General features: G+C 40.5%; 2 protein-coding genes across 4 annotated transcripts; both read left to right on the top strand.

Moving 5' to 3' along the window:
• Positions 1-1,215: 1,215 nt before the first annotated feature.
• On the top strand, positions 1,216-7,854 carry LOC137875456 (uncharacterized). 2 transcript variants are annotated; one of them, XM_068714678.1, is made up of 8 exons: positions 1,216-1,428; positions 2,261-2,536; positions 3,544-3,837; positions 4,589-4,891; positions 5,168-5,325; positions 5,421-5,519; positions 5,614-5,658; positions 6,567-7,854. In XM_068714678.1, the coding sequence occupies exons 1-8, from the start codon at positions 1,389-1,391 to the stop codon at positions 6,729-6,731; spliced, it is 1,380 nt and encodes a 459-aa protein (XP_068570779.1). In that variant the 5' UTR covers positions 1,216-1,388; the 3' UTR covers positions 6,732-7,854. The 2 variants fall into 2 exon arrangements, with proteins under 2 accessions (XP_068570779.1, XP_068570780.1); XM_068714679.1 differs by lacking the exons at positions 5,421-5,519; positions 5,614-5,658.
• A 2,434-nt stretch (positions 7,855-10,288) lies between these two features.
• LOC137875455 (uncharacterized) lies at positions 10,289-17,394 on the top strand. 2 transcript variants are annotated; one of them, XM_068714677.1, is made up of 6 exons: positions 10,289-10,537; positions 11,435-11,710; positions 12,801-13,094; positions 13,846-14,148; positions 14,423-14,580; positions 15,793-17,394. In XM_068714677.1, exons 1-6 carry the CDS (start codon positions 10,498-10,500, stop codon positions 15,892-15,894), a joined length of 1,173 nt encoding a protein of 390 aa, XP_068570778.1. In that variant the 5' UTR covers positions 10,289-10,497; the 3' UTR covers positions 15,895-17,394. The 2 variants fall into 2 exon arrangements, with proteins under 2 accessions (XP_068570778.1, XP_068570777.1); XM_068714676.1 differs by lacking the exon at positions 15,793-17,394 and adding an exon at positions 14,676-15,040.
• Positions 17,395-26,527: the final 9,133 nt, after the last annotated feature.

Raw genomic sequence — 26,527 nt, 5'->3', positions numbered from 1 at the left:
AACGTTTCTAGTTCCATCTTCTCCAATGTTTTTTGATGGTTTATTTTGTCTTGAACTGAACTGAATAGTTTTGCGGTTTGGACAGTTGGTTGGACAAAACAGAACAACACTTTCAAATGTCATTTGGACTTGTTGACGATATATTCTGACATTTCTATAGACAAGACAAGTAATGAAGAAAAAATTGGCAGGTAATTGATAATGAAAATAATTGTTGGTTGCAGCCCCAACCGTCTCTGAGCATCACCCTGAGGTTTGGATCAGAGGAGGACTCACCGTGTCCCCTGCCTGCGGTCCTCACTCCTGGACCGGGTCTCTGTCACAGTAGAGACAGATCAGGTCCGACAATCCTCGGTCGTTTCCATTGAGACCGTTGTGTCTGAAATAATTGAAGAATTGATGTAGCAGCATCCCATAAACAGAGAAAGAGTGTGTGAAACGTGATGTTACTGTCTTTTAAGTAGGTCAAAGGTACAGTCTGAGAGTAAACTACAATTGGCTTGGCAGCAGTACTTTGATAAATCGTAAAGCACGTTTTATATTAAAAGCATCTCCTTTCACAGTTACTTTATAGTTGGATATACGCTTTCAAATGCAACTTATTTATGGTTGAGAAATTATGTAATTGCCTAACTTCATGTTGCTGGTTAAAGGTTAAAGAACTAGAATGCAACAATATATACTTGTTCCCCATTGATCCAGACCAAATAACCAAACTACAGGTGTGGAGGCACCTTAAAGCCCAGTCCGAGATAACCAAAGCTAGAGGAGACCATCTTACAACTGAATGTTTCTTTGTCTATTATGCTACTCCTCGTGAGGAAAACTGATTTATATGTGTAAAATTAATAAATAGTTACAAATGAGTTCTGCTCTATAACTAGAACGCGTTTAAGTGTGATTTAGACGTTTAAAAGACATTCTAATCCAGCTGGAAACGTCCATGCTAAACGGCCCCCTCGTATGTTGCACTTCAACTTTCTCCATTTGGGTCTGATTTTATTAACTTCGACTGACCCTTGGGCTCTCAAACATAATATAAACTCGATTTTGGCTTCACAATAACGGCATAGCGTCCTGTAACCTAGCGCCATGCTCACACACAATGGGACCAGTACGCGGGTGGTTAAACAGCAGTAACTTCCGATGATACGTAAATGCCGCACAAGGGCATCCTTAGACACGCCCTTATATTTTTTCACTTCATGGAAACCGAGCGCCCTTCTGCAGCACGATACTGTAGCATGCCAGTAATAACAGTAATATAGTGCGGAATGTGTGCATTGTACAGCTCCTGTCTCAACACTGTGAACATACTGAAGTGTTTGTCATCAGTTAAGTCTTGATTAACTGTAAACTGGTCCCAGTTTTTGGAAACACGGTAGAGGATGGTAGTGTTGTTGTTGCTGGTTGCTTTTGTGTGTATGGGTGAGTAAAAGTCTAATTATTAATCGTGCTTTAGCGAGACTGCTTTAAAGACTATATCCTGTTTACCTCGAGTATTTGACTCAGCAGGAAGGAAGTAATATGTCTGTGGTACTCAACCAGTGGTGGAAAGTAGTTAACCAAATGTATTTAACGCTGCTATAGTACTGGAAGTACAATTTAAAGGTATTTATACTTGAGCCTTCTACTCGACTGCATTGCACAGGGGATTATTATACCTATGACCTCATTATATGTATTTAACAGCTATGGTAAATTACTTTGATATCATATACAAAACGATATCATTATAAATTAAATGTACTAAAACAATGTGATTACACTATTTATAGATTTTGGACTAACACTAATAGACAAGACTCTGAACTTGATTTATTTTTTAATTATGTTTTGTGTCTTATTTTATTATGTGGAACAAGATAAGAATTTGTCCACTCAAGTCAAAATACAAACTTTGGGGTCCATAATTACACATGAACTAACATGTCGTGAATAACACTTTCAGCTAAATGTACCCTTGTACTTTTACTTAAGAAGAATTATTAATGCAAGAATTCTAATGTAACAAGGTATTTTTTAAAACATAGAACACTAATTAGTATCACATGTATACTGTGATATTCTATATGTCCAGGTGTATTACTTATTCACAAAGGTTGCTCCATTATTTGACATTTAAATGTATTGAAGTCAAAAACAAATAAAATTCTAAAATATAGATGCATATTTGAATAATTTAGGAAAAGAATGACAAAATGTTCCAAAAAGATGTCTGGTACCTTCATAATGTTTCTTTTGGACTTTCTCTCACCAGGCCTCTCACACAGCAGTTATGAGGAGAAGTACTATGGGGAGACCCATTACATTCGGCTGCACAGAAAGCCTGACTTCATTGAGTTCAGACCCAACGACAACTCAAACGTGACGATCTTGTGGAAACAGGGTGACCGTCCAGTCATATTGGACAAAAAGTTTATAATGACGGGTGGCTACTTTGCAATATATAAAGTAACTCAGAAAGACAGTGGTCGCTACATAATGAGAGACAAAGATCTGAAAGAAATGTCCACCTACACACTTGAAGTAAAAGGTGAAGATCCTTCTTTGCTCTCAATCTATTTCATTTTCTATCCCAGCACTTCTTTATGTCAACACACTGTGGCTGTCACACTCTTTTCTTAGTCATTTGGTTTTAAGCATTTTAAGCAAGCGTAATATTAAATTGACTGTCAGTTAATATAATATTATGGGTGCATGGCAATGTGGGTCAAAATAATACTGTGTTTATCAAAATCATCTCTCAAAAAACAAGACACCAATTAATTTTCCTCAGAATCTAAAGTGTTTATACTCAACATGGTATGAACCAATTGTCAGGAAGCTAAATAAGGCTTTTTTGACATAAGTAAATCAGTAACGCAGTCATTGAGGACCTCATTTAAAGGAAATCCTTTGGAACATATGGATGAAAACATAGCATCATTGAAATCAATTGTAACTCAAATCAATTTAAAGTTAGCAGTTCCACATTTTGCTTAGCTTAGCTTAGCACAACGACTGGAAACATCAGGAAGAGATAGCCTGTCTAAAGGTTACAACATGTGTCTACTGACAAGCTGCAAGTTTAAGGGGGCGTTATGAGCCAGACTAGTGCCTGTCGGAACCTTTGGACAGAGCTAGGCCAGGTGTTTCGGTGTTTCCCCGTTTCCAGTTTTCCTGCTAAGCTCAGCTAACCATCAGCTAGCGGTAGCTTCATATTCCCCACTGAAGGTCCACTGATGGTCGAGGCAGACGACCACCCATCCACAGCCTAGTTCTGCTCGAGGTTTCTTCCCGTTAAGGAGAAGTTTTTCTTTGCCACCGTCGCCCACATGCTTGCTAATGCTCTTATTACAGTTTAATGAGTGTGGTCTAGATCTGCTCTTTATGAAAAGTGTCATAAGATAACTTGTATTCCTCTAATGTTAAGCAAATAACAACATTTCAGCTGATTACAGCTGCCATGCTATATGAAACCAAGACTAAACGTGAGCAGAGTTTGATACTCAAAAGATTTTGCGATATCACTTTGATATACTCTCCTTTTTTGTCTTCCAGCAATCGCAATGGGAAATTATAAGAAACCTGGTGACCACTTCACCTTCATCTATGATCTGGAACCAAACTCCTGCAACATTTACTTCTTCCCAAAAAGCGACAAGAGAAAGAAGAATACGATCGTTCGTCAAGGCAGGCTGCAGGGGGGTTTGGATGAATCTGATTGCACAGGGTTTCAAATTTTACAGCCATGTGGGATTTCAAATAAGGTCCACCAGATGTCATGCAGCGGACACTATGAGATCAGAGATCAGAATGACAACACAGCCTCAGTGGTGTCACTGGAAATGGGTCGTAAGTAACCTGTGTGTTTTTTAATAAGTGTCAGATGACTGTGTTTTTGAATGATCACCGTGTCAAAAAATCCTTATATTTAATGAAGTAATAATACTTCAGAATCAACTTGTTAACCTACTTCAAATAGCTTTCTAGCCTAAATCGTTTATAGTTGTATCCTTTGCAGAGTAAAGCGGCTGCGGCTGTTACCAGTTGAAAAGCATGAAAAAGTTGTTAGAAACCACTGCTGCAGCATAATCTGATTCTCCGCTGTTCATTCATATGCTCACTTACTGACCAGTCTGACCATCTGCTTTGGCTTTTGGTTTAAATTTATTGTAGTTAACTGATTGGCTCCAAGGTTCACCATTCAAACAGGGAATGATTGTGTAAAGGGACCAATGGAGGAACTCAATGAGTGCAAACCGATGCACACAAGATGGAAGAAGTGTATCTAGCCATATTTTGGAGGAAATACTTTAGAAGATATGAGCATATGGAAAAAAACATTATCATCAATGAAATCCATTATAAGTTACATATATTTATAGGAACAGATCCACATTTTGAAAAAATAGCACAAAGATTGGAAACAACAACAATCTTCTCACCTAACTCTCAGCAAGAAAACAAAATTGTACCCAAATGTATGATTATTCCTTTAAACTGATCACAGCTGCCATGCTATTAGCAAGACAAAACTATAAACTGTACTGGAGGAGTGTTTGGTACTCAGAACATTTTGGGTCTTGTGCGTCCTGTCTTCCAGAAATCACAAGGACCTTTGAACGGAAACCTGGTGACCGCTTCAACTTCACTTATGATCTGAATCCAAACTCCTGCAACATTTACTTCATCCCAGAAAGTGACGATCAGCTGGGAGAGTTCACGATTGACATCGTTCTTCAAGGCAGGCTGCATTGGGGTTCGGATGAATTTGATTGCACAGGGTTTGATCTGTTCAGGCCATGTGGGATTTCAAATAAGGCCCTCCAGATGTCATGCAGCGGACGCTATGAGGTCAGAGATCAAAATGGCGACCCAGCCATAGTGGTGACACTGAAAATGAAGCGTAAGTAACCTGTGTTTTTTAATAAGTGTCAGATGACTGTTTTATTGGGTTATTATATTGTTATATACATTCTTTCTTTTATCTACTTCTTGGTGACATCTTTCTTTTTTACGTCAAAGAAAGTAAACAGTAATACGAATCAGAGAAAAGAAGGATATCCTCACACTCAAAACAGCAAATGTATAAAAACATTCTTGCAAATTACACGATTGATCAGTTATCAAAATGGTTGCCGATTCATTCTCTGCTCATCAACTAATTGACTGATTGTTTCAGCACTACCATACGAGCCATCTCGTATTGGTATTGGGGTTGGTGCTTCCCTCGTCTCACTTTTCTGCTGTTGCCTGAAGTTCTGCTGCTGTGGGAAGAGCAAGTCCAAAGAGAACGGATCTGAGACTGCTGCTGCTGAACCAGATATTCAATTCCAAGAGGTAAGGCGACCTTACCTGTGTGTACAATCCTCTATAGTTAAAGGTCCTGCTGTTGATATCACAATTACCCATTGTGTTTCTGCTTCAAACCGCAGTATGACACTGAGCCTGTTGGACCGAGGTCAGACCAACTCATTGATCCCTCTGGGACACACTACCCCGATCAGCCTTCTTATACTGTGACTGACCCGCTGGTTAGTGTGTGTTGCATTTCCTAGAGAGAACCTTTGTCTGTTTATGCTCTTGCTCCTCCACAACTAATATGTCACGTGTTGCTTCACTCTGTAGGTACTCGATCATCCTTCTGTGGATTTGCCGCCATCTTATTCTGAGGTAGAAAATACTTGATCAATTAAAGTGCAATTGTATTTCTCAACATCTATTTACAAACCACACTGGGAGTTATTTAGTAGCTCTCCAATGTGTTGTTTGTTCTTGACAATGTTTCTCCAAATTAAATGTGCCCTGTGGAGTTATGTGTGTGTGTCTTTAAGGCCAAAAAACATTTTGGGCCTTACGTCCTCAAATCACATTTGCAAAGACAATTTTTCCTAAAATGTTGAAACCTGCATTATTTCCATCCACGTTTATGAGCTAGAAGTCTTCCCTGCTTTTGCTGGTGCATTGTCATGTTTTCTCTGCATGCTACCACCAATGGAATGATAATGTGAAACCTTTGGCAGCAAGGTGTATTGTGTCAAGCATGGGCACACGCTAATGCTTCCTTGTGCTTGGGTTCTTTTACATTTAAAATTTGTGTAAACTTTGCTTTTTAATTGTTCCACCATCTGACATGTTTTGGAAAAACCATCCCCTGTTCTTATTATGTTTCTTCTACTATAACTATTTATAATGAGTAAACTTAATGCAACCCAACACAACAGCCCTACTCTGAAGTTAATATGGTATATAGGTGAAACTGGTAAATCAGTATATACTGTGTATGTGGATAGATAGATAGATAGATAGATAGATAGATAGATAGATAGATAGATAGATAGATAGATAGATAGATAGATATCTATATCTACATATATCATTTTTTTTATTCAGTTAGTATGTTATGCTGATATTGTATCCACATTATAATACTAACAATACATTGTTTTATGAAAATGTATCAAATTTGACATTAATATTCTCCACAACAACAGAAGCTAATATCTTTATTTTAGACAAAATTCATACATTTTAGCCTGCATGTAGTGCTCTGATACGCTGACATGTCTTTTTCTCTCCAGGTTTCAGCTCCAGCAGTGCAGCCAGACGCTCCAACTGTCCCTGTCCACTCTGACGCTGAGCCAAGGTTTGAATTGAAGGGGACGACCTTTCCCTCTGCTCCCCCACTCTATTCAGACTCAACTTATTCTGATGTTTATACCTCAGACAAACTCAACTTCCTCTGAGAGCCTTGACTTCTAAAGAAATATTGAAATATGTAAACACTTCATTTGTTCACTCACTCATTAGTGTGACATTACAGGAATAGGTTGAAATCTTTGGGAAAACGGATATTCACTGGTGGCTGGCTTTTAATGGATTAAGCATTGGTAGCTGGCAACCTTAGCATAACCAATGGCACCCTGGCAATTAGTGTACAAGAGAGTTTTTTTGTATAATGTCAAAAAATGGAAGTCCCGAAATGTTTGAAGGGAAGAGTGAAGACCATATTTTGCATCTGAATCAGTCCTTTTTATTTTTTTTGTTTTATAGAGCAGAGCAGAGATTTTGTCTACTAGGATCACTAGTTAAAAAACAAAGATGAAAAAGAACTTTTCAATGAAAATCATTGTTAACAATAATTTCTTACCTCATGAGTCTCACTTTTAGAGCTCACTAGATTGTCATAGTGGCCTACTGAGTGAATAGTTGCCTCATTCCTACAGTTCTGTCAGGGACACATGATTTATTTGCAGACCAGCTTGACTGTGAACATTTTCAGGGAAGACCCAAACATCAAGTAGTCCTATCTTTGGAAAGTTCTCTGTATATAAAAGTGGTAAACAAGTCTTCATTGTACTGGAGTTACTTGCTTCTTGTTCTCCTGCATGGAATTCAGCTTACAGCTCAAGTTCAGTTAAAAACTTGTAAAATGTGATGCTTGTATTGTAGTTTAGTGTAGATTCTGAATTAAAATTAACTTCAAATGAGCTGTAGATGTTAACTAACATTGATACATAGTTACTGTATTTCATTTGCTCAGGTAAATCACACAAACATATCTATATGTGTTGAAGTCATATTGTATAAATATAAATAACAAGACCCAGTTGCCTTTTCCTATTGCATATTTTCAATGGCATAAAAACAACTCTGTACTGCATGTATGTCAACATTGTACCGTAAGTGCATTACTTTAAAAGTCTAACTTGAAATTAATTAATATATTTGGGACTTTTACACACACACAGCCTTTTTGAGAACATGATATATTGTTAAACATGTATGACCAAACAATTAGTCATCTTGTGTATGTATTGTTGTTTATTTGGACTTTGTGTCATGTGCATTAAATCTAATAGCACTCAACTATTTGGTTCGTATTTGTATTTTTTTCCACTGTCTTCATGTCTTCACATTCTTAACTGGTAATTCTGTAACACCACTTAAGGGCTACTACAAGTACCACCCACCCAATATGTCACCACACAGCCAAAAGCTCATCCAAGCATATAAATTCCTTAACACTGCACCAACTTCACAGAGGAAACTCAGCCAGAATACGACAAAGCCTTTTGTGTGTCCTAGAGAAAAACTACAGAGACATAAATCTGTTTATGCCAATTATTCCTGGACATTTGCCCTCAGTGGTCCTGAAAATCTTTCTAAGTTTACCACATACTGCTATAAGTAGGACTGCAGTGGAATAATATCTTAATGTTTATGATGCAACAGATATCTAGTTTACTTTTGATCACATAATTCAATTATAGGTTGAGACCTAAGGTTACACTTAAATCTCTTCATTATATGTCCAGCACACAAACATTTTTTTTTAAATTTCATAGAGAATTTATATATATATATATATATATATATATATATATATATATATATATATATATACAGACAACTTCTGTGGACAGAATCTACAGTAGTCCACATCCCATCCACGACCGCCCAAAGTCTTCACTGCGAGTTAAAAAAAACCTAACCTACACAAACAGTTCAGAGTAATATATTAATCTGTTCTCTGTCTGTTTCTAAGATGAAACCTCTTTAACTAATTTTCTTCATTCAGAACATCCTATAATGTATCATCAATAACTAAGGATACACTTATAATTTACAATGAGATGAATCACCATCTATAATAATTGGTATTTTAGTATCTTTTTCTTTATTTTGTCACTTTGTAACCTGTAACATATACATTTGTAACCCCTTGTTACACATAATTTAATATGTTCCACCTTAAACATGAATGGGAATTGAATCATCATCATAAACGTACTGACCATGTTTATTTAAGAAAAACACAATCAGTTAAAACTGTGTCAACCATACTTAACGTATTGGCTGAAATGGCAACAAAATAAGCGCAATGCACCTTTAACGCGTCACTGCGCAATGCGCTGTTCACGCTTCGAGTTTAGCGTTAGCGATCTTTTTACAACATGTTTACAACGATGCAGTATGAACACTAATGACGCGACAGCCGCTGGCTCCCCCACGGTCACAGCTGGGACTGTGACAAACGGACATCTTACTAGTGTTGACATACAGAAATAGTCATAATCTTTGGACTATTATGTGATGTTTCATATGAAGAATATTTAGTTCAGTCGGATCTTATCCATGACAGTGGATTGTGCTCCCCTTGGAACAACATGGTTAAACCCTTATGTGCCAATTCAGCCATATTTATCAACGTGTCTGTGTGGCCTTTATCATAACATTTTGGCAAATTATATGTGATATTTTTATTTGTGTTATGCTTTGTAAAAAAATAAGTCCTATACCGGAAACTTTTACACTATCAATGTAAAATATGAATATTGTCTATAAATATTTGTCTGCATTATATGTAAAGATATGTAACTATACTTTGACTTTTGGGTTTTTGAAATTAAGTTTTCTCCTATTTTTTGAAAGCTAAATAAACTGCCTCACTGGACTGAATAAAATCCCAGAAGTTAGCTGCACTATGACATGAATGCAATGTAATATCACATTTACTCTGAGCCACAATTTTTAGATCAGTGTGCCATGACAACTACAACATTTAGTAAAGCAACATATAAACAGGCAATTATGTAAAAGTATAGACGCCACAATATAATCCAAAAACAAACTGTTTATAGAAAAAAAATAATGCAAACAATACAAGTACTCTCTACCTTTTAAGTTTTTGAAGTATGCAGTAAAATGTACTTTATTATAAAATAAAAGCATCTCCTTTCACAGTTACATTATAGTTGGGTATAACCTTTCAAATGTAACTTATTTGTGGTTGAGAAATTAGTATTCTATGTAATTGCCTAACTTCATGTTGCTGGTTAAAGGTTAAAGAACTAGAATGCAACAATATATACTTGTTCCCCATTGATCCAGACCAAATAACCAAACTACAGGTGTGGAGGCACCTTAAAGCCCAGTCCGAGATAACCAAAGCTAGAGGAGACCATCTTACAACTGAATGTTTCTTTGTCTATTATGCTACTCCTCGTGAGGAAAACTGATGTATATGTGTAAAATTAATAAATAGTTACAAATGAGTTCTGCTCTATAACCAGAACGCGTTTAAGTGTGATTTAGACGTTTAAAAGACATTCTAATCCAGCTGGAAACGTCCAGGCTAAACGGCCCCCTCGTATGTTGCACTTCAACTTTCTCCATTTGGGTCTGATTTTATTGACCTCGACTGACCCTTGGGCTCTCAAACATAATATAAACTCGAATTTCGGATGATACGCTAACGCATCAAGAGTGCATTCAAAGACACGCCCTTATCTTTTTCCACTTCATGGAAACCGAGCGCCCTTCTGCAGCAAGTCACTGTAGTATGCCAGTAATAACGATGTAGGGCGAGTGTGTGCATTGTACAGCTCCTGTCTCAATATTGTGAACACACTGAAGTGTTTGTCATCAGTTAAGTCTCGATTAACTGTCAACTGGTCCCAAGACGGTTTAAACTGGACTCGTGTCTTGTGTTTGGAAACACGGTAGGGGATGGTAGCGTTGTTGTTGCTGGTTGCCTTTGTGTGTATGGGTGAGTAACGTTAAGTCTAATTATTATTCGTGCTTTAGCGAGACTGCTTTAAAGACTATATCCTGTTTTACCCGAATATTTGACTCAGCAGGAAGGAAGTATTATGTCTGGTGGAAAGTTACCAAATGCGCTGCTATAATACTGGAAGTAGAATTTAAAGGTATATATACTTGAGTGTTTCCAGTTAATGCTACGTTAGACTTCTACTCGACTGCATTTAGATTAGTATCTATGACCTCATTATATTTATTTAACAGCTATGGTAAATTACTTTGATATCATATACAAATCGATATCATTATAAGTTAAATGTACTAAAACAATGTGATTACACTATTTATAGATTTTGGACTAACACTAATAGACAAGACCCTGAACTTGATTTCTTTTTTAAATTATGTTTTGTGTCTTATTTTATTATGTGGAACAAGATAATAATTTATCCACTCAAGTCAAAATACAAACTTTAGGGTCCATAATTAAACACGAACTAGTTAATTAACTCTTACAGCTAAAAGTACCCTTTTATTTTTACTTCAAAATACATTTGAATGCACGATTTTTAATGTAACATGGTGTTTTTGCACTTTGGTATTGCTACTTTTACTTCAGTAAAAGATCTGTATGTTAATTATGACACACCTTTATTAAATCTAGATGGAAAACATAGAACACGAATTAGTATCACATGTATACTGTGATATTCTATATGTCCAGGTTTATTACTTACTCACAAAGGTTGCTCAATTATTTGACATTTAAATGTATTGTAGTCAAAAACAAATACAATTCTAAAATATAGATGCATGTTCAAATAATTTAGGAAAGAAATGACAAAAAGTTCCAAAAAGATGTCTGGTACCTTCATAATGTTTCTTTTGGACTTTCTCTCACCAGGCCTCTCACACGGCAGTTATGAGGAGAAGTACTATGGGGAGACCCATTACATTCGGCTGCTCACAAAGCCTGACTTTGTTGAGTTCATCCCCAACGACAACTCAAACGTGACGATCTTGTGGAAACAGGGTGACCGTCCAGTCATATTGGACAAAAAGTTTAAAATGACGGCTAGCTACTTTACAATATATAAAGTAACTCAGAAAGACAGTGGTCGCTACATAATGAGAGACAAAGATCTGAAAGAAATATCCAACTACACACTTAAAGTAAAAGGTGAAGATCCTTCTTTGCTCTCAATCTATTTCATTTTCTATCCCAGCACTTCTTTATGTCAACACACTGTGGCTGTCACACTCTTTTCTTAGTCATTTGGTTTTAAGCATTTTAAGTAAGCGTAATATTAAATTGACTGTCAGTTAGTATAATATTATGGTTGCATGGCAATGTGGGTCAAAATAATACTGTGTTTATCAAAATCATCTCTCAAAAAAGAAGACACCAATTCATTTTCCTTAGAATCTAAAGTGTTTATACTCAACATGGTATGAACCAATTGTCAGGAAGCTAAATAAGGTTTTTTTGACATAAGTAAATCAGTAACGCAGTCATTGAGGACCTCATTTAAAGGAAATCCTTTGGAACATATGGATGAAAACACAGCATCATTGAAATCAATTGTAACTGAAATCAATTTAAAGGAACAGTTCCACATTTTGGGGAATCTGATTATTCACTTTCTTGCTGACAGTTTGATGAAAATATTGATAACTCTCATGTCTATACGGTAAACATGAAGATATAGGAGTTGCTTAGCTTAGCTTAGCACAACGACTGGAAACATCAGGAATAGATAGCCTGTCTAAAGGTTACAACATGTGTCTACTGACAAGCTGCAAGTTTAAAGGGGAGTTGTGAGCCAGACTAGTGCCTGTCGGAACCTTTGGACAGAGCTAGGCCAGGTGTTTCCCCGTTTCCAGTTTTCCTGCTAAGCTAAGCTAACCATCAGCTAGCGGTAGCTTCATATTCCCCACTGAAGGTCCACTGATGGTCAAGGCAGACGACCACCCATCCACAGCCTAGTTCTGCTCGAGGTTTCTTCCCGTTAAGGAGAAGTTTTTCTTTGCCGCCGTCGCCCACATGCTTGCTAATGCTCTTATTAAAGTTTAATGAGTGTGGTCTAGATCTGCTCTTTATGAAAAGTGTCATAAGATAACTTGTATTCCTCTAATGTTAAGCAAATAACAACATTTCAGCTGATTACAGCTGCCATGCTATATGAAACCAAGACTAAACGTGAGCAGAGTTTGATACTCAAAAGATTTTGCGATATCACATTGATATACTCTCCTTTTTTGTCTTCCAGCAATCGCAATGGGAAATTATAAGAAACCTGGTGACCACTTCACCTTCACCTATGATCTGGAACCAAACTCCTGCAACATTTACTTCTTCCCAAAAAGCGACAAGAGAAAGAAGAATACGATCGTTCGTCAAGGCAGGCTGCAGGGGGGTTTGAATGAATCTGATTGCACAGGGTTTCAAATTTTACAGCCATGTGGGATTTCAAATAAGGTCCACCAGATGTCATGCAGCGGACACTATGAGATCAGAGATCAGAATGACAACACAGCCTCAGTGGTGTCACTGGAAATGGGTCGTAAGTAACCTGTGTGTTTTTTAATAAGTGTCAGATGACTGTGTTTTTGAATGATCACCGTGTCAAAAAATCCTTATATTTAATGAAGTAATAATACTTCAGAATCAACTTGTTAACCTACTTCAAATAGCTTTCTAGCCTAAATCGTTTATAGTTGTATCCTTTGCAGAGTAAAGCGGCTGCGGCTGTTACCAGTTGAAAAGCATGAAAAAGTTGTTAGAAACCACTGCTGCAGCATAATCTGATTCTCCGCTGTTCATTCATATGCTCACTTACTGACCAGTCTGACCATCTGCTTTGGCTTTTGGTTTAAATTTATTGTAGTTAACTGATTGGCTCCAAGGTTCACCATTCAAACAGGGAATGATTGTGTAAAGGGACCAATGGAGGAACTCAATGAGTGCAAACCGATGCACACAAGATGGAAGAAGTGTATCTAGCCATATTTTGGAGGAAATACTTTAGAAGATATGAGCATATGGAAAAAAACATTATCATCAATGAAATCCATTATAAGTTACATATATTTATAGGAACAGATCCACATTTTGAAAAAATAGCACAAAGATTGGAAACAACAACAATCTTCTCACCTAACTCTCAGCAAGAAAACAAAATTGTACCCAAATGTATGATTATTCCTTTAAACTGATCACAGCTGCCATGCTATTAGCAAGACAAAACTATAAACTGTACTGGAGGAGTGTTTGGTACTCAGAACATTTTGGGTCTTGTTCGTCCTGTCTTCCAGAAATCCAAAGGTACTTTGGACGGAAACCTGGTGACCGCTTCAACTTCACTTATGATCTGGAACCAAACTCCTGCAACATTTACTTCATCCCAGAAAGCGACGATCAGCCAAGAGAGTTGACAATTAACATAGTTCATCAAGGCAAGCTTCAGGGGGGTTTGGATGAATTTGATTGCACAGGGTTTGATCTGTTCAGGCCATGTGGGATTTCAAATAAGGCCCTCCAGATGTCATGCAATGGAAGCTATGAGGTCAGAGATCAAAATGGCGACCCAGCCATAGTGGTGACACTGAAAATGAAGCGTAAGTAACCTGTGTTTTTTAATAAATGTCAGAAAACTTTTATTGGGTTATTACATCGTCATATAAATACTTTCTTTTATTTACTTCTTGGTGACATCTTTCTTTTGTATGTCAAAGAAAGTAAACAGTAATAAGAATCAGAGAAAAGAAGGATATCCTCACACTCAAAACAGCAAATGTATAAAAACATTCTTGCAAATGACACGATTGATCAGTTATCAAAATTGTTGGCGATTCATTCTCTGCTCATCAACTAATTGACTGATTGTTTCAGCACTACCATACGAGCCATCTCGTATTGGTATTGGGGTTGGTGCTTCCCTCCTCTCACTTTTCGGCTGTTGCCTGAAATTCTGCTGCTGTGGGAAGAGCAAGTCCAAAGAGAACGGATCTGAGACTGCTGCTGCTGAACCAGATATTCAATTCCAAGAGGTAAGGCGACCTTACCTGTGTGTACAATCCTCTATAGTTAAAGGTCCTGCTGTTGATATCACAATTACCCATTGTGTTTCTGCTTCAAACCGCAGTATGACACTGAGCCTGTTGGACCGAGGTCAGACCAACTCATTGATCCCTCTGGGACACACTACCCCGATCAGCCTTCTTATACTGTGACCAGCGTCGGAAATACACCAGGGCAAAGGGCAAAACTGCCCTTAAGAAATATAATTTTGCCCCTGATATCACTAGGAGAGGGGCAAAAAATGCCCCCATAATTTCCTCCAATAATAATGATAATTTAATGAACTTGTCAAAAACATCGTATCCTATATGTCCCGGTCCAGTTGCAATAGAATGTTAGAACAGATTTTCGCCTTGACTGATGTTGTGTGTGCGTGAAGAACCGAACGTTCTAAAAAAATAAATAAATGGAACGCTTCTTAATACGAATGCCCCCGGCCGTCCCTCTTAATCATGGCCCCAGTTCAGAGAGAAAACCCACAAAATAGAACCGGAGTCCTATTCCATTATTCCTAGCTGCGGTATTCAGGCGACCGGGCCTGCTTTGAACACTCTAATTTGTTCAAAGTAAACGCTTCGGACCCCGCGGGACACTCATTAAGAGCATCGAGGGGGCGCCGAGAGGCAGGGGCTGGGACAGACGGTAGCTCGCCTCGCGGCGGACCGTCAGCTCGATCCCGAGATCCAACTACGAGCTTTTTAACTGCAGCAACTTTAAGATACGCTATTGGAGCTGGAATTACCGCAGCTGCTGGCTCCAGACTTGCCCGGGTCCGCCCACATGTCAGGCCGACATGTGGGCGGAGCGAGCATCGGGGTGGGGGAATGATGCTGGTAGGGTTTGAGAAATCCGTTTCCCGGAGCACCCGCCGTTATATGTGTTTGTGCTTTGTTTTGTCTGTCCTATCTGTATTTCCTGTACTAGGTACACACAACATGATTAAAGGTAACAAAAAAAAAATCTATAAATATAATAAGTTATAATTATAAAAAGAAAGAAAAGTTATAATTGTTAATAGTTGTTTAACATTTTTTATAATAACAATCAATAACCACAAATAAATAAGAATACAATTTATTCTGATTTATTGTTTATTGTTATGTTTGTTTTTTGTTAAAAATTCAACAATTTTAGCCAGCTTGTAATACTCTTGATACGCTGACATGTCTTTTTTTCTCCAGGTTTCAGCTCCAGCAGTGCAGCCAGACGCTCCAACTGTCCCTGTCCACTCTGACGCTGAGCCACTGTTTGAATTGAAGGGGACGACCTCTTCCCCCAGTTGACTCAGACTCAGAAAAACTCAACTTCCTCTGAGAGCCTTGATTTCTAAAGATACATTGACATATGTAAACATTTCATTTGTTCACTCACTCATTAGTGAAATTACAGGAATAGTTTGAAATTTTGGGGAAAAGCGGATATTTACCGGTGGCTGGCTTTTAATGGATTAAGCAGGGGTAGCAGGCAACCTTAGCGTAACTATTGGCACCCTGGCAATAAGTGTACAAGAGAGTTTTTTTTTTATAATGTCAAAGTGTCCTTTTATCCACATGCCAAATTACCTCTTTCACAGCCATTTGCATTTGCAAAGCCTGTTATTTACGGTAGTTTTGTTTCATTCTACTCTGCCTCTGATTGGCTAGGACTCATTGCCTTCTTCACATCATTTGTTAGCTTTATAGCTGATGATCAAGATTGGTGGAAGATTGGTAGAGTTAATGATTTCAACTCTGATGTGGATGTTTTCATAACGATGGCAGTCTTGTGTCGTGCTCTCTTATATAATCACAATGTCCTGATTATGGGAGAAAATTGTTTTGTGAAAATGTTGTTATACATGTTGCTATTCATGATCCTGAGAGGAGTGTCATCACTCCTCTCATCTAACTGTCAGCAACAAAGGAATATAATTTCCCAAAATCTTTCCAAAATCTTTTTTTGTTTTACAGAGCAGAGCAGAGACTTTGTACAAAAGGATCACTATTTAAAAACCAAAGACGAAAAATTACTTTTCAAAGAAAATCACGTTCTTTAAATTGAGAGAGCCCGCATTGTTAACAATAATTTCTTACCTCATGAGTCTCACTTTTAGAGCTCACTAGATTGTCATAGTGGCCGGCTGAGTGAATAGTTGCCTCATTCCTACAGTTCTGTCAGGGACACATGATTTATTTGCAGACCAGCTTGACTGTGAACATTTTCAGGGAAGACCCAAACATCAAGTAGTCCTATCTTTGGAAAGTTCTCTGTATATAAAAGTGGTAAACAAGTCTTCATTGTACTGGAGTTACTTGCTTCTTGTTCTCCTGCATGGAATTCAGCTTACAGCTCAAGTTCAGTTAAAAACTTGTAAAATGTGATGCTTGTATTGTAGTTTAGTGTAGATTCTGAATTAAAATTAACTTCAAATGAGCTGTAGATGTTAACTAACATTGATACATAGTTATTTCATTTGCTCAGGTAAATCACACAAACATATCTATATGTGTTGAAGTCATATTGTATAAATATAAATAAGACCCAGTTGCCTTTTCCTATTGCATATTTTCAATGGCATAAAAACAACTCTGTACTGCATGTATGTCAACATTGTACCGTAAGTGCATTACTTTAAAAGTCTAACCTGAAATTAATTAATATATTTGGGACTTTTACACACACACAGCCTTTTTGAGAACATGATATATTGTTAAACATGTATGACCAAACAATTAGTCATCTTGTGTATGTATTGTTGTTTATTTGGACTTTGTGTCATGTGCATTAAATCTAATAGCACTCAACTATTTGGTTCGTATTTGTATTTTTTTCCACTGTCTTCATGTCTTCACATTCTTAACTTGTAATTCTGTAACACCACTTAAGGGCTACTACAAGTACCACCCACCCAATATGTCACCACACAGCCAAAAGCTCATCCAAGCATATAAATTCCTTAACAGCACACCAACTTCACAGAGGAAACTCAGCCAGAATACGACAAAGCCTTTTGTGTGTCCTAGAGAAAAACTACAGAGACATAAATCTGTTTATGCCAATTATTCCTGGACATTTGCCCTCAGTGGTCCTGAAAATCTTTCTAAGTTTACCACATACTGCTATAAGTAGGACTGCAGTGGAATAATATCTTAATGTTTATGATGCAACAGATATCTAGTTTACTTTTGATCACATAATTCAATTATAGGTTGAGACCTAAGGTTACACTTAAATCTCTTCATTATATGTCCAGCACACAAACATTTTTTTAAAATTTCATAGAATATATATATATATATATATATATATATATATATATATATAGTTACCACCTGTGCTGTCTTTTATGCCTTCCTGGAGGCTCCAATCAGATGGACTGGTATCAGCAGGTGACTATCCCAGCTCCTCCCACCAGGAAACCATCATGCAGCAGGACCATAGCCAACAGAGTGGGCGGGTCGTCACACCCCCTCCCTTAAGATTTGGGTTCTCACTGCAGGCAATCTCAAACATGACCATCCAGTATCCTCCCCTCTGCAACTTTGGTACCTGAGAAGCAATTTAAGAGAGGAGAAAACCAGAGACAGACAGACAGAGACACTGCAGGGAGTACACAAAACACAAGTTAACTTAAACGGTTACAGCTCGGGACATGGCATCAGCCACTGTATTTTCTGTGCCTTTTACATGCCGTATATCTAAATGATATGGCTGAAGGAAAAGACACCAACGCATCAGCCTTTGATTTGGGTTTTGGAGTGAAGGGAGAAAGGTTAGGGGGTTATGATCAGTATATACCACCAAAGGTCTTACTCCACCCCCCACGTAAACCTCAAAATGCTTCAATGCCCAGATCAGTGCCAGTGCCTCCTTTTCAATGATGGAGTAATTTAACTGGTGCGAGTTGAACTTCTTAGAAAAGAAACTCACCGGGCAGTCAACACCACTTCCATTGTCCTGCATTAATACAGCCCCAGCTCCCACCTTACTAGCATCCGCATACAGCGAAAACGGCTGGTCCATCTGGGGGGCTGCTAAGACAGGGGCAGAACACAACAACAACTTGGCAGTCTCAAAGGCTTTCTGACAAGTGAGAGACCACTCAAACTTAACCTTTGGGCTGAGAAGAGAAGTAAGTGGGGAAACTACTGTGGAAAAGTTTCTACAAAACCCACGATAGTACCCAATCATACCCAAGAAACAAGAAAGTTCTTTCTTTGTAGTGGGAACAGGAAACTGATCAACTGCCAACACCTGTGATCTTACTGGGCGTATTTGCCCTTGTCCAACAACTTTTCCCAGGTAGGTTACTGTTGCCTTAGCAAACTCGCATTTAGCCAGATTAATGGTTAGACAAGCCCAGGCAAGACGGTCAAACAACTCTCTGATGCGCTGAAGATGAGTCTCCCAAATGTCACTATAAATCACCACATCATCCAAATACACAGCACACCCGACCAACCCAGACACCACCTTGTTCATTAGGCGCTGGAATGTGGCTGGAGCGTTACGTAACCCAAACGGCATAACTGTGTAGGAATACAACCCACTGGCTGTAATGAAGCTGGCGATCTCCCTAGCTCTGGAAGTTAAAGGAACTTGCCAGTAACCTTTAAGTAGGTCAAACTTACTGACGAACCTAGCAGAGCCAACCTGGTCCACACAGTCCTCCATACGTGGCAGTGGAAAAGAGTCCGGCTTAGTCACTTGATTAACCTTTCGGAGATCCGTACATGGTCTAAATGTTCCATCTGGCTTCTTAACCAGTAAGCATGGGGACGACCAACTAGATAAACATGGCTCAGCAATGTTGTTCTCCAGCATATATCCGACCTCTGCTTCTAAATGTTCTCGTTTCTCTGGACACATACGATAAAAGTGTTGTCTAATTGGCTGGGCATCTCCCACGTCAATATCATGTTCCATAAGATGAGTACGAGAAGGGGTGTCAGCAAACAGGCAAGGATAACCTTTTATAAGATCCACCAACTCTGTTCGCTTTGGTTCAGGTAAATGTTTCAACATTACATCCAGGTTGGCAAGTGACTCAGAGTTTTTTAGACGTCCTTTCAAAATTACATCATCTGGTGTATAACACTCTTCTTCATATTCCTCTGTCGGATCAAGAGGTGGAGGTGAATTACCAGCTGGAACCACTGCAGCAACAGCGGCACACCCCGACCCAGGACCTGGCACAAGGGAACGGGCAAAGTAGGGTTTTAACAAGTTAATGTGACAGAGCTGCACAGACTTCCTTCGATCAGGGGTTGCGATTAAATAATTTAGGTCAGACACTTCTCAGGTCACTGTATAGGGACCAGAGAACTTAGCCTGGAAAGGAGAGCCAACGAAAGGCAAAAGTGACAGAACTTGACCACCCGCACTAAATTCACGGCGTTCTGCACGTCGATCATACAGACTCTTCATTTTATTTTGAACTGCATGTAGGTTTTCTTTCGCCATATTATTTGCCTGGTACAGCCGGTGCTTAAAACCATTTACATGATCTATTAAGTTTTTTGGGGCCTCCCCAGCTTGCCAGTCCCTGTGTAGGGACGCTAAAGGGCCTCGCACTATGTGACCAAAGACCAAATCATTGGGACTAAAACCCAAGCTCTCTTGAGACACCTCCCTGGCTGCTAACATCAACCAAGGTAACCCCTCCTCCCAGTCACGGTCCAACTCAGTGCAATATGCATGGAGGAGGGACTTCATTGTTTGGTGAAACCTTTCTAGAGCCCCCTGGCTCTGGGCATGGTATGCGCTGGACTGAGAATGTTTGACATTTAACTGGTTCAACACTTCTGCAAACAACTTTGAACTGAAGTTAGACCCCTGATCAGCGCCTTTACAATAGACTTAGTGGTAATGTTTCTGAGAGGATATGCAGCTGGATAGCGTGTAGCCCGACACATCACTGTGAACAAAAAGTTACTACCAGCTTTGGAGCGTGGCAAGGGACCAACACAGTCAATGATCAGATGCTCAAATGGTTGTTCCACAACTGGAATAGGATACAAAGGAGCAGGCTTTATTGGCTTATTTGGTTTTCCAGTCAACTGACATACATGGCAAGTTTTAATGAAAGCAGAAATGTCTCTTTTCAAAAGAGGCCAGTAAAAGTGTCGCCTGACTCTATCATAGGTTTTTCTTACCCCTAAATGACCTGCAACTCCATCATGAGCAGTCTGAAGTACAGCAAGTCTTACACTAGAGGGCAGAACAATTTGTAAAGTTTTTTCCCCCAAAAAACCCTCTCCCTGGGGAACCCATTTCCTCACCAACAGGCCATCTTGGAGAAAATAACCATGGGCTGAACTCTCCACCTCATCATCCTGGAGAACCCGGTTGTACAGAGCCTGAAGTGTTGGGTCATGTTTTTGCACTTTCTGAAGGTCACTGCAAGACACAGCCAAGGGGAAAGCAGGCACAGGAAACAAAGACATTCTTTTCTTATCTGAATGTTCAGAATTGGAATCGCCACTAGGCCTGCTCATAGCACGTGTCACTGCACAGGTGGAATGTACAGCAGAAGGTGTTTTGGAGGACTCGGACTCTTCTACCTGGGAGGATAGAGTATCCACTGACACATCAGGCCACACCCGATTGCCAGCCAGGTCATTTCCTAATATGACGTGTATTCCCCCCATAGGCAATGAAGGGCGCACTCCCATGATCACATCACCTTGGACCAGATTTGAGACCAATGTAAAATTATGCTGTGGTGCAGAAAAAACTGTCAAACCCATCCCTCAGACTGCAACACTGGAACCAGCGTCTGTTTCAGGACACAATTTCAACGCAGATTCCAAAATAAATGATTCTAGAGCCCCTGAATCTCTCAATATTTTTACAGGTACTTTTATCTCACTTCCTACCAGTAAAACATAACCATCAGACACAAATGCAGCATAACCAGGGTCAATCTCCTGATAAGCTGAAGAAATTGTTTGTTCTTGATCCAAAACTGGAACCGTCTTCGTCTGACTCGGTGAAGAAGGTTTCGTGTGTGCCCGCACGGCAGCAATGGCACAGTCTCTTTCTTCAGCATGCAAAGACACAGCAGCCCCAGATGGTTTTGCTGGTAAAAAAACAGGCTTTGATTTTTTTTTTTAACATTGGACACTCATTTCGCCAGTGACCCTTGCCAAAACAATAATTACAGACACAATTGAGGTCCATCCTTCCCCGTAAATTCCGGTCTGCCTTAATGGAAAATTTTTCTGTCCCTTCTGACCAAAACTTACTGGAGTTGGCTCCCACATTACTCTCTCTGAAGCCAAAATCTCCACGACCACGGTTCTCACCAAAGAATCCTTTATGAAACCTATCTCCACCAAAACAGCCTTTTGGACCCCCACCAGTCCGGGTTCAAAGTGGGTCACTTGACAGAGACGGCCCTCCTTGCGGTGACAGAGTCGCTTCACGCCGCGAGAACTAACTCTCTCTCCTCTGTCCTGATTCTCCTGGACTTGTCTGCGGCGTTTGACACTGTGAACCATCAAATCCTCCTCTCATCCCTCGAGGGGATGGGCGTCTCAGGCTCTGCACTCTCCCTGTTTGCATCCTACCTGACGGGTCGATCCTACCAGGTGACCTGGAAGGGGGCCGTGTCGGAACCACGCATGCTGACTACAGGGGTTCCGCAAGGGTCAGACCTGGGCCCCCTTCTCTTCTCACTCTACACAACATCTCTGGGTTCTGTTATTCGCTCGCATGACTTCTCCAACCATTGTTATGCCGATGACACCCAGCTGGTCTTGTCATTTCCCCCCGGTGCCACCCAAGTGGAGAAGCGCATCGCTGCGTGTTTGGCTGACATCTCGAAGTGGATGACGACACACCACCTCAAGCTCAACCTCGACAAAAATGAGCTATTGTTCCTCCCGGGGAAGGGTTGCCCACACCGGGACCTGTCCATCACCATTGATGATACCGTGGTGACGCCAACTCGGACTGCGAGGAACCTGGGTGTGACCCTGGATGACCAACTGTCATTCTCGGCAAACATTTCATCCGTCACACGCTCCTGCAGGTACTTTTATCTCACTTCCTACCAGTAAAACATAACCATCAGACACAAATGCAGCATAACCAGGGTCAATCTCCTGATAAGCTGAAGAAATTGTCTGTTCTTGATCCAAAACTGGAACCGTCTTCGTCTGACTCGGTGAAGAAGGTTTCGTGTGTGCCCGCACGGCAGCAATGGCACAGTCTCTTTCTTCAGCATGCAAAGACACAGCAGCCCCAGATGGTTTTGCTGGTAAAAAAACAGGCTTTGATTTTTTTTTTTAACATTGGACACTCATTTCGCCAGTGACCCTTGCCAAAACAATAATTACAGACACAATTGAGGTCCATCCTTCCCCGTAAATTCCGGTCTGCCTTAACGGAAAATTTTTCTGTCCCTTCTGACCAAAACTTACTGGAGTTGGCTCCCACATTACTCTCTCTGAAGCCAAAATCTCCACGACCACGGTTCTCACCAAAGAATCCTTTATGAAACCTATCTCCACCAAAACAGCCTTTTGGACCCCCACCAGTCCGGGTTCAAAGTGGGTCACTCGACAGAGACGGCCCTCCTTGCGGTGACAGAGTCGCTTCACACCGCGAGAACTAACTCTCTCTCCTCTGTCCTGATTCTCCTGGACTTGTCTGCGGTGTTTGACACTGTGAACCATCAAATCCTCCTCTCATCCCTTGAGGGGATGGGCGTCTCAGGCTCTGCACTCTCCCTGTTTGCATCCTATCTGACGGGTCGATCCTACCAGGTGACCTGGAGGGGGGCCGTGTCGGAACCACGCATGCTGACTACAGGGGTTCCGCAAGGGTCAGTCCTGGGCCCCCTTCTCTTCTCGCTCTACACAACATCTCTGGGTTCTGTTATTCGCTCGCATGACTTCTCTTACCATTGTTATGCCGATGACACCCAGCTGGTCTTGTCATTTCTCCCCGGTGCCACCCAAATGGAGACGCGCATCGCTGCGTGTTTGGCTGACATCTCGAAGTGGATGACGACACACCACCTCAAGCTCAACCTAGACAAAACTGAGCTACTGTTCCTCCCGGGGAAGGGTTGCCCACACCGGGACCTGTCCATCACCATTGATGATACCGTGGTGACGCCAACTCGGACTGCGAGGAACCTGGGTGTGACCCTGGATGACCAACTGTCATTCTCGGCAAACATTTCATCTGTTACACGCTCCTGCAGATTCCTGCTCTACAACATCAGGAGGATTCGTCTCTTCCTGACTGACGAGACGGCGCAGGTTCTCATCCAGGCTCGTCATCTCCCGCCTGGACTACTGCAACTCTCTACTCGCCGGAGCCCCGGCGTCGGCCATCAGACCTCTGGAGCTTGTCCAGAAAGCCGCAGCTCGCCTGGTGTTCAATCGCCCCAAGTTCTCCCAAACAACTTCCTTTCTCCGTTCTCTACACTGGCTACCTGTAAGAGCTTGCATCCAGTTTAAGACTCTGGTGCTAGCCTACAGGGCAGTGAAAGGAACAGCTCCTTCCTATCTCCAGGCCATGGTCAAGCCTTACACCCCTGCCCGACCACTTCGCTCTGCTGCCTCGGGGCGATCGGTTGCCCCGTCGCTCAGAGGTCCTGGCGGCCGATCGACCCGGTCACGGCTGTTTTCTGTCCTGGCCCCACAGTGGTGGAATGAACTTCCCACTGACGTCAGGACAGCAGAGTCGCTGCCCATCTTTCGGCACAGGCTGAAAACCCACCGCTCCAGGAAGTGCTACCCTGAGCCTTCCACTTAGCACTTATTGTATTCATACTAGCTTGTTGCACTTATTGTATTCGTATTACTTATAGCACCAACTGTTTTTCTTGTTTCTGCACTGTACTTTGGCTCTGAGTTATGCTCTGCTTCATGCTCTTAGATGCTTGTTTGGAAAAGGAAATGTACTTATGACTTCTGGTGACTAGTAGTTCTTTTGATTACCAATGTTGAATGCACTTATTGTAAGTCGCTTTGGATAAAAGCGTCTGCTAAATGACTGTAATGTAATGTTATGAGTCAGGACAAACTCATCTGCCAATCTGGCAGCATCTGTAACCTTGCATACTTTCCTTTCCTGAATGTAGGTAACAACACGGTCAGGCAAAGCATTTTTGAACTGTTCAAGCAAGATTAATTCCTCCAGGTCCTCCATAGTATTTACCTGTGAAGCAGCACACCAGCGATTAAAATTAGTGGTTAAATCACGAGCAAACTCAATGTGAGACTGCTTTTCTTTTCTGAGTGATCTGAACCGCTGGCGATAAGCTTCCGGTACCAATTCATATATCCTAAGTACAGCAGCTTTAACCAATTGGTAGCTACCACTATCAGTAACACTCAAGGCTGAAAAAGCCTCCTGGGCCTTGCCAGTGAGCACACACTGAAGCAAAAGAGTACGCTCAGCACCCGACCAATTTCGTGCCTCTGCTAGACGTTCAAACAAAACAAAGAAAATGTCAGGATCCCTTTCATTAAACTTTGGAACTAACCGCAAGTTAACAGTACCATCAAATGAGGGAAAAGCAGGAACTGAATCTCCTACCTTGGTTGGATCAGCCTTAAGCTTTCCTTCACTCATAAGCTCCAGCTTATATCGCTCCAACTCTAACTGTTGTCTTGCCTGAATATGGGCTAGTTTAGCCTGCCGAAGATGTGAATCTTGCCTTAACTTTTCTAACTCCACAGTATTTTTATGTTCCTCTTGCATCTGTAGCAAGATAAGCTGTTTTTGTTGCTCAAATGTCAAACCGATTCCAAGTCCAGTCAAAACAGGGGCCATTTTGGAAACTTTGACTGACTCACTCACCTCGGGGGAAGCTACCTCTGAAAATGTATCAATTCCTACAGGTGCCTTTGCAATCCCCACTGTGACAGGCAACACTTTGTTCTCCAACAAGTGATCCTTTAAAGTGGCCAACAATTCATCTTTACTCAACTTTTTAGGAAGTTCAACACTGTAATGGTCTGCTAATTTCAAGAGCTGATCTTTTTTGTAAGAATTTAGCAAATCACCATTTGGAGACTGAACAAAGTCTTCAATGGAAGCCATTTTACCAGTTCACCTGCAACCTTTGAGGCACTTTTCCAACAAACCACATTCACAACTAATACAAAGTTTTCCACCACAAAACTAAAGGATGACAGGCTGCTTTAAATAAGGAACCCCAATTCCTCTGACTAACTGCCTAACCATGGCTAGCTGAGCAACTCATCCCGAGACTTCATGCAGGTTAGTGGCAGGATGAATTAAGCACAGAACCCAGTAACCCAGTTAACCTTCAGCAAGCTGAAAATCACCTAGACAGTCATGGAAGTGCCTCCGAGCCATTGCTCTAACCACTTACTGCACAAAAACAACAAACAAAAACAAAAAAAGGGTCAATGAGAGACAGCTAGTGCACCTCATTGCTTATGCCTACCAGGAAAAGGGTTCCAAATGACTCACAAGCCTGTACTACTAACAGCAGGTCAGAAAACACAATTTAACCAAAAAATCTGTGTGGACTAAACTCCCTTTAACAAAGTTACATTTAATAATTTCCTAGTACTAACCTTTCTAAATCCCAGACGAGCCCCCATTTGTTACCACCTGGCTCAAGGCTGGCAACAAAAAGGGAGGCCACACAAACATATCTAACCCAAAAACAGTTTATTTGAGTTACATAAACGTAAAGCATAAATGAAAAGAGGTGCAACAGGCCCTGCTGCAAGAGACACACCCAGAAGTGCTGTCTTTTATGCCTTCCTGGAGGCTCCAATCAGATGGACTGGTATCAGCAGGTGACTATCCCAGCTCCTCCCACCAGAAAACCATCATGCAGCAGGATCATAGCCAACAGAGTGGGAGGGTCGTCACAATATATATATATATATATATATATATATATATATATATATATATATATATATATATATATATATA

The sequence above is a fragment of the Cebidichthys violaceus genome, unplaced genomic scaffold (genome assembly GCF_023349555.1).
Source record: "Cebidichthys violaceus isolate CVI_PGR_0920_01 unplaced genomic scaffold, fCebVio1.0.p SCAF_2, whole genome shotgun sequence".
NCBI lineage: Eukaryota > Metazoa > Chordata > Actinopteri > Perciformes > Stichaeidae > Cebidichthys > Cebidichthys violaceus.
The sequence above is the reverse complement of the archived record's forward strand: the minus strand, read 5'-3'. Positions and strand labels throughout refer to the sequence as shown.

Coding starts and splice junctions, on each gene's coding strand:
- LOC137875456 (XM_068714678.1), top strand. CDS start 1,389: ATGGTAGTGTTGTTGTTGCTGGTTGCTTTTGTGTGTATGG. Junction 3,838..4,588: donor GGTGTCACTGGAAATGGGTC/GTAAGTAACCTG, acceptor CCTGTCTTCCAG/AAATCACAAGGACCTTTGAA. Junction 4,892..5,167: donor GGTGACACTGAAAATGAAGC/GTAAGTAACCTG, acceptor TGATTGTTTCAG/CACTACCATACGAGCCATCT.
- LOC137875455 (XM_068714676.1), top strand. CDS start 10,498: ATGGTAGCGTTGTTGTTGCTGGTTGCCTTTGTGTGTATGG. Junction 10,538..11,434: donor GGTTGCCTTTGTGTGTATGG/GTGAGTAACGTT, acceptor TTCTCTCACCAG/GCCTCTCACACGGCAGTTAT. Junction 14,581..14,675: donor CAGATATTCAATTCCAAGAG/GTAAGGCGACCT, acceptor TTCAAACCGCAG/TATGACACTGAGCCTGTTGG.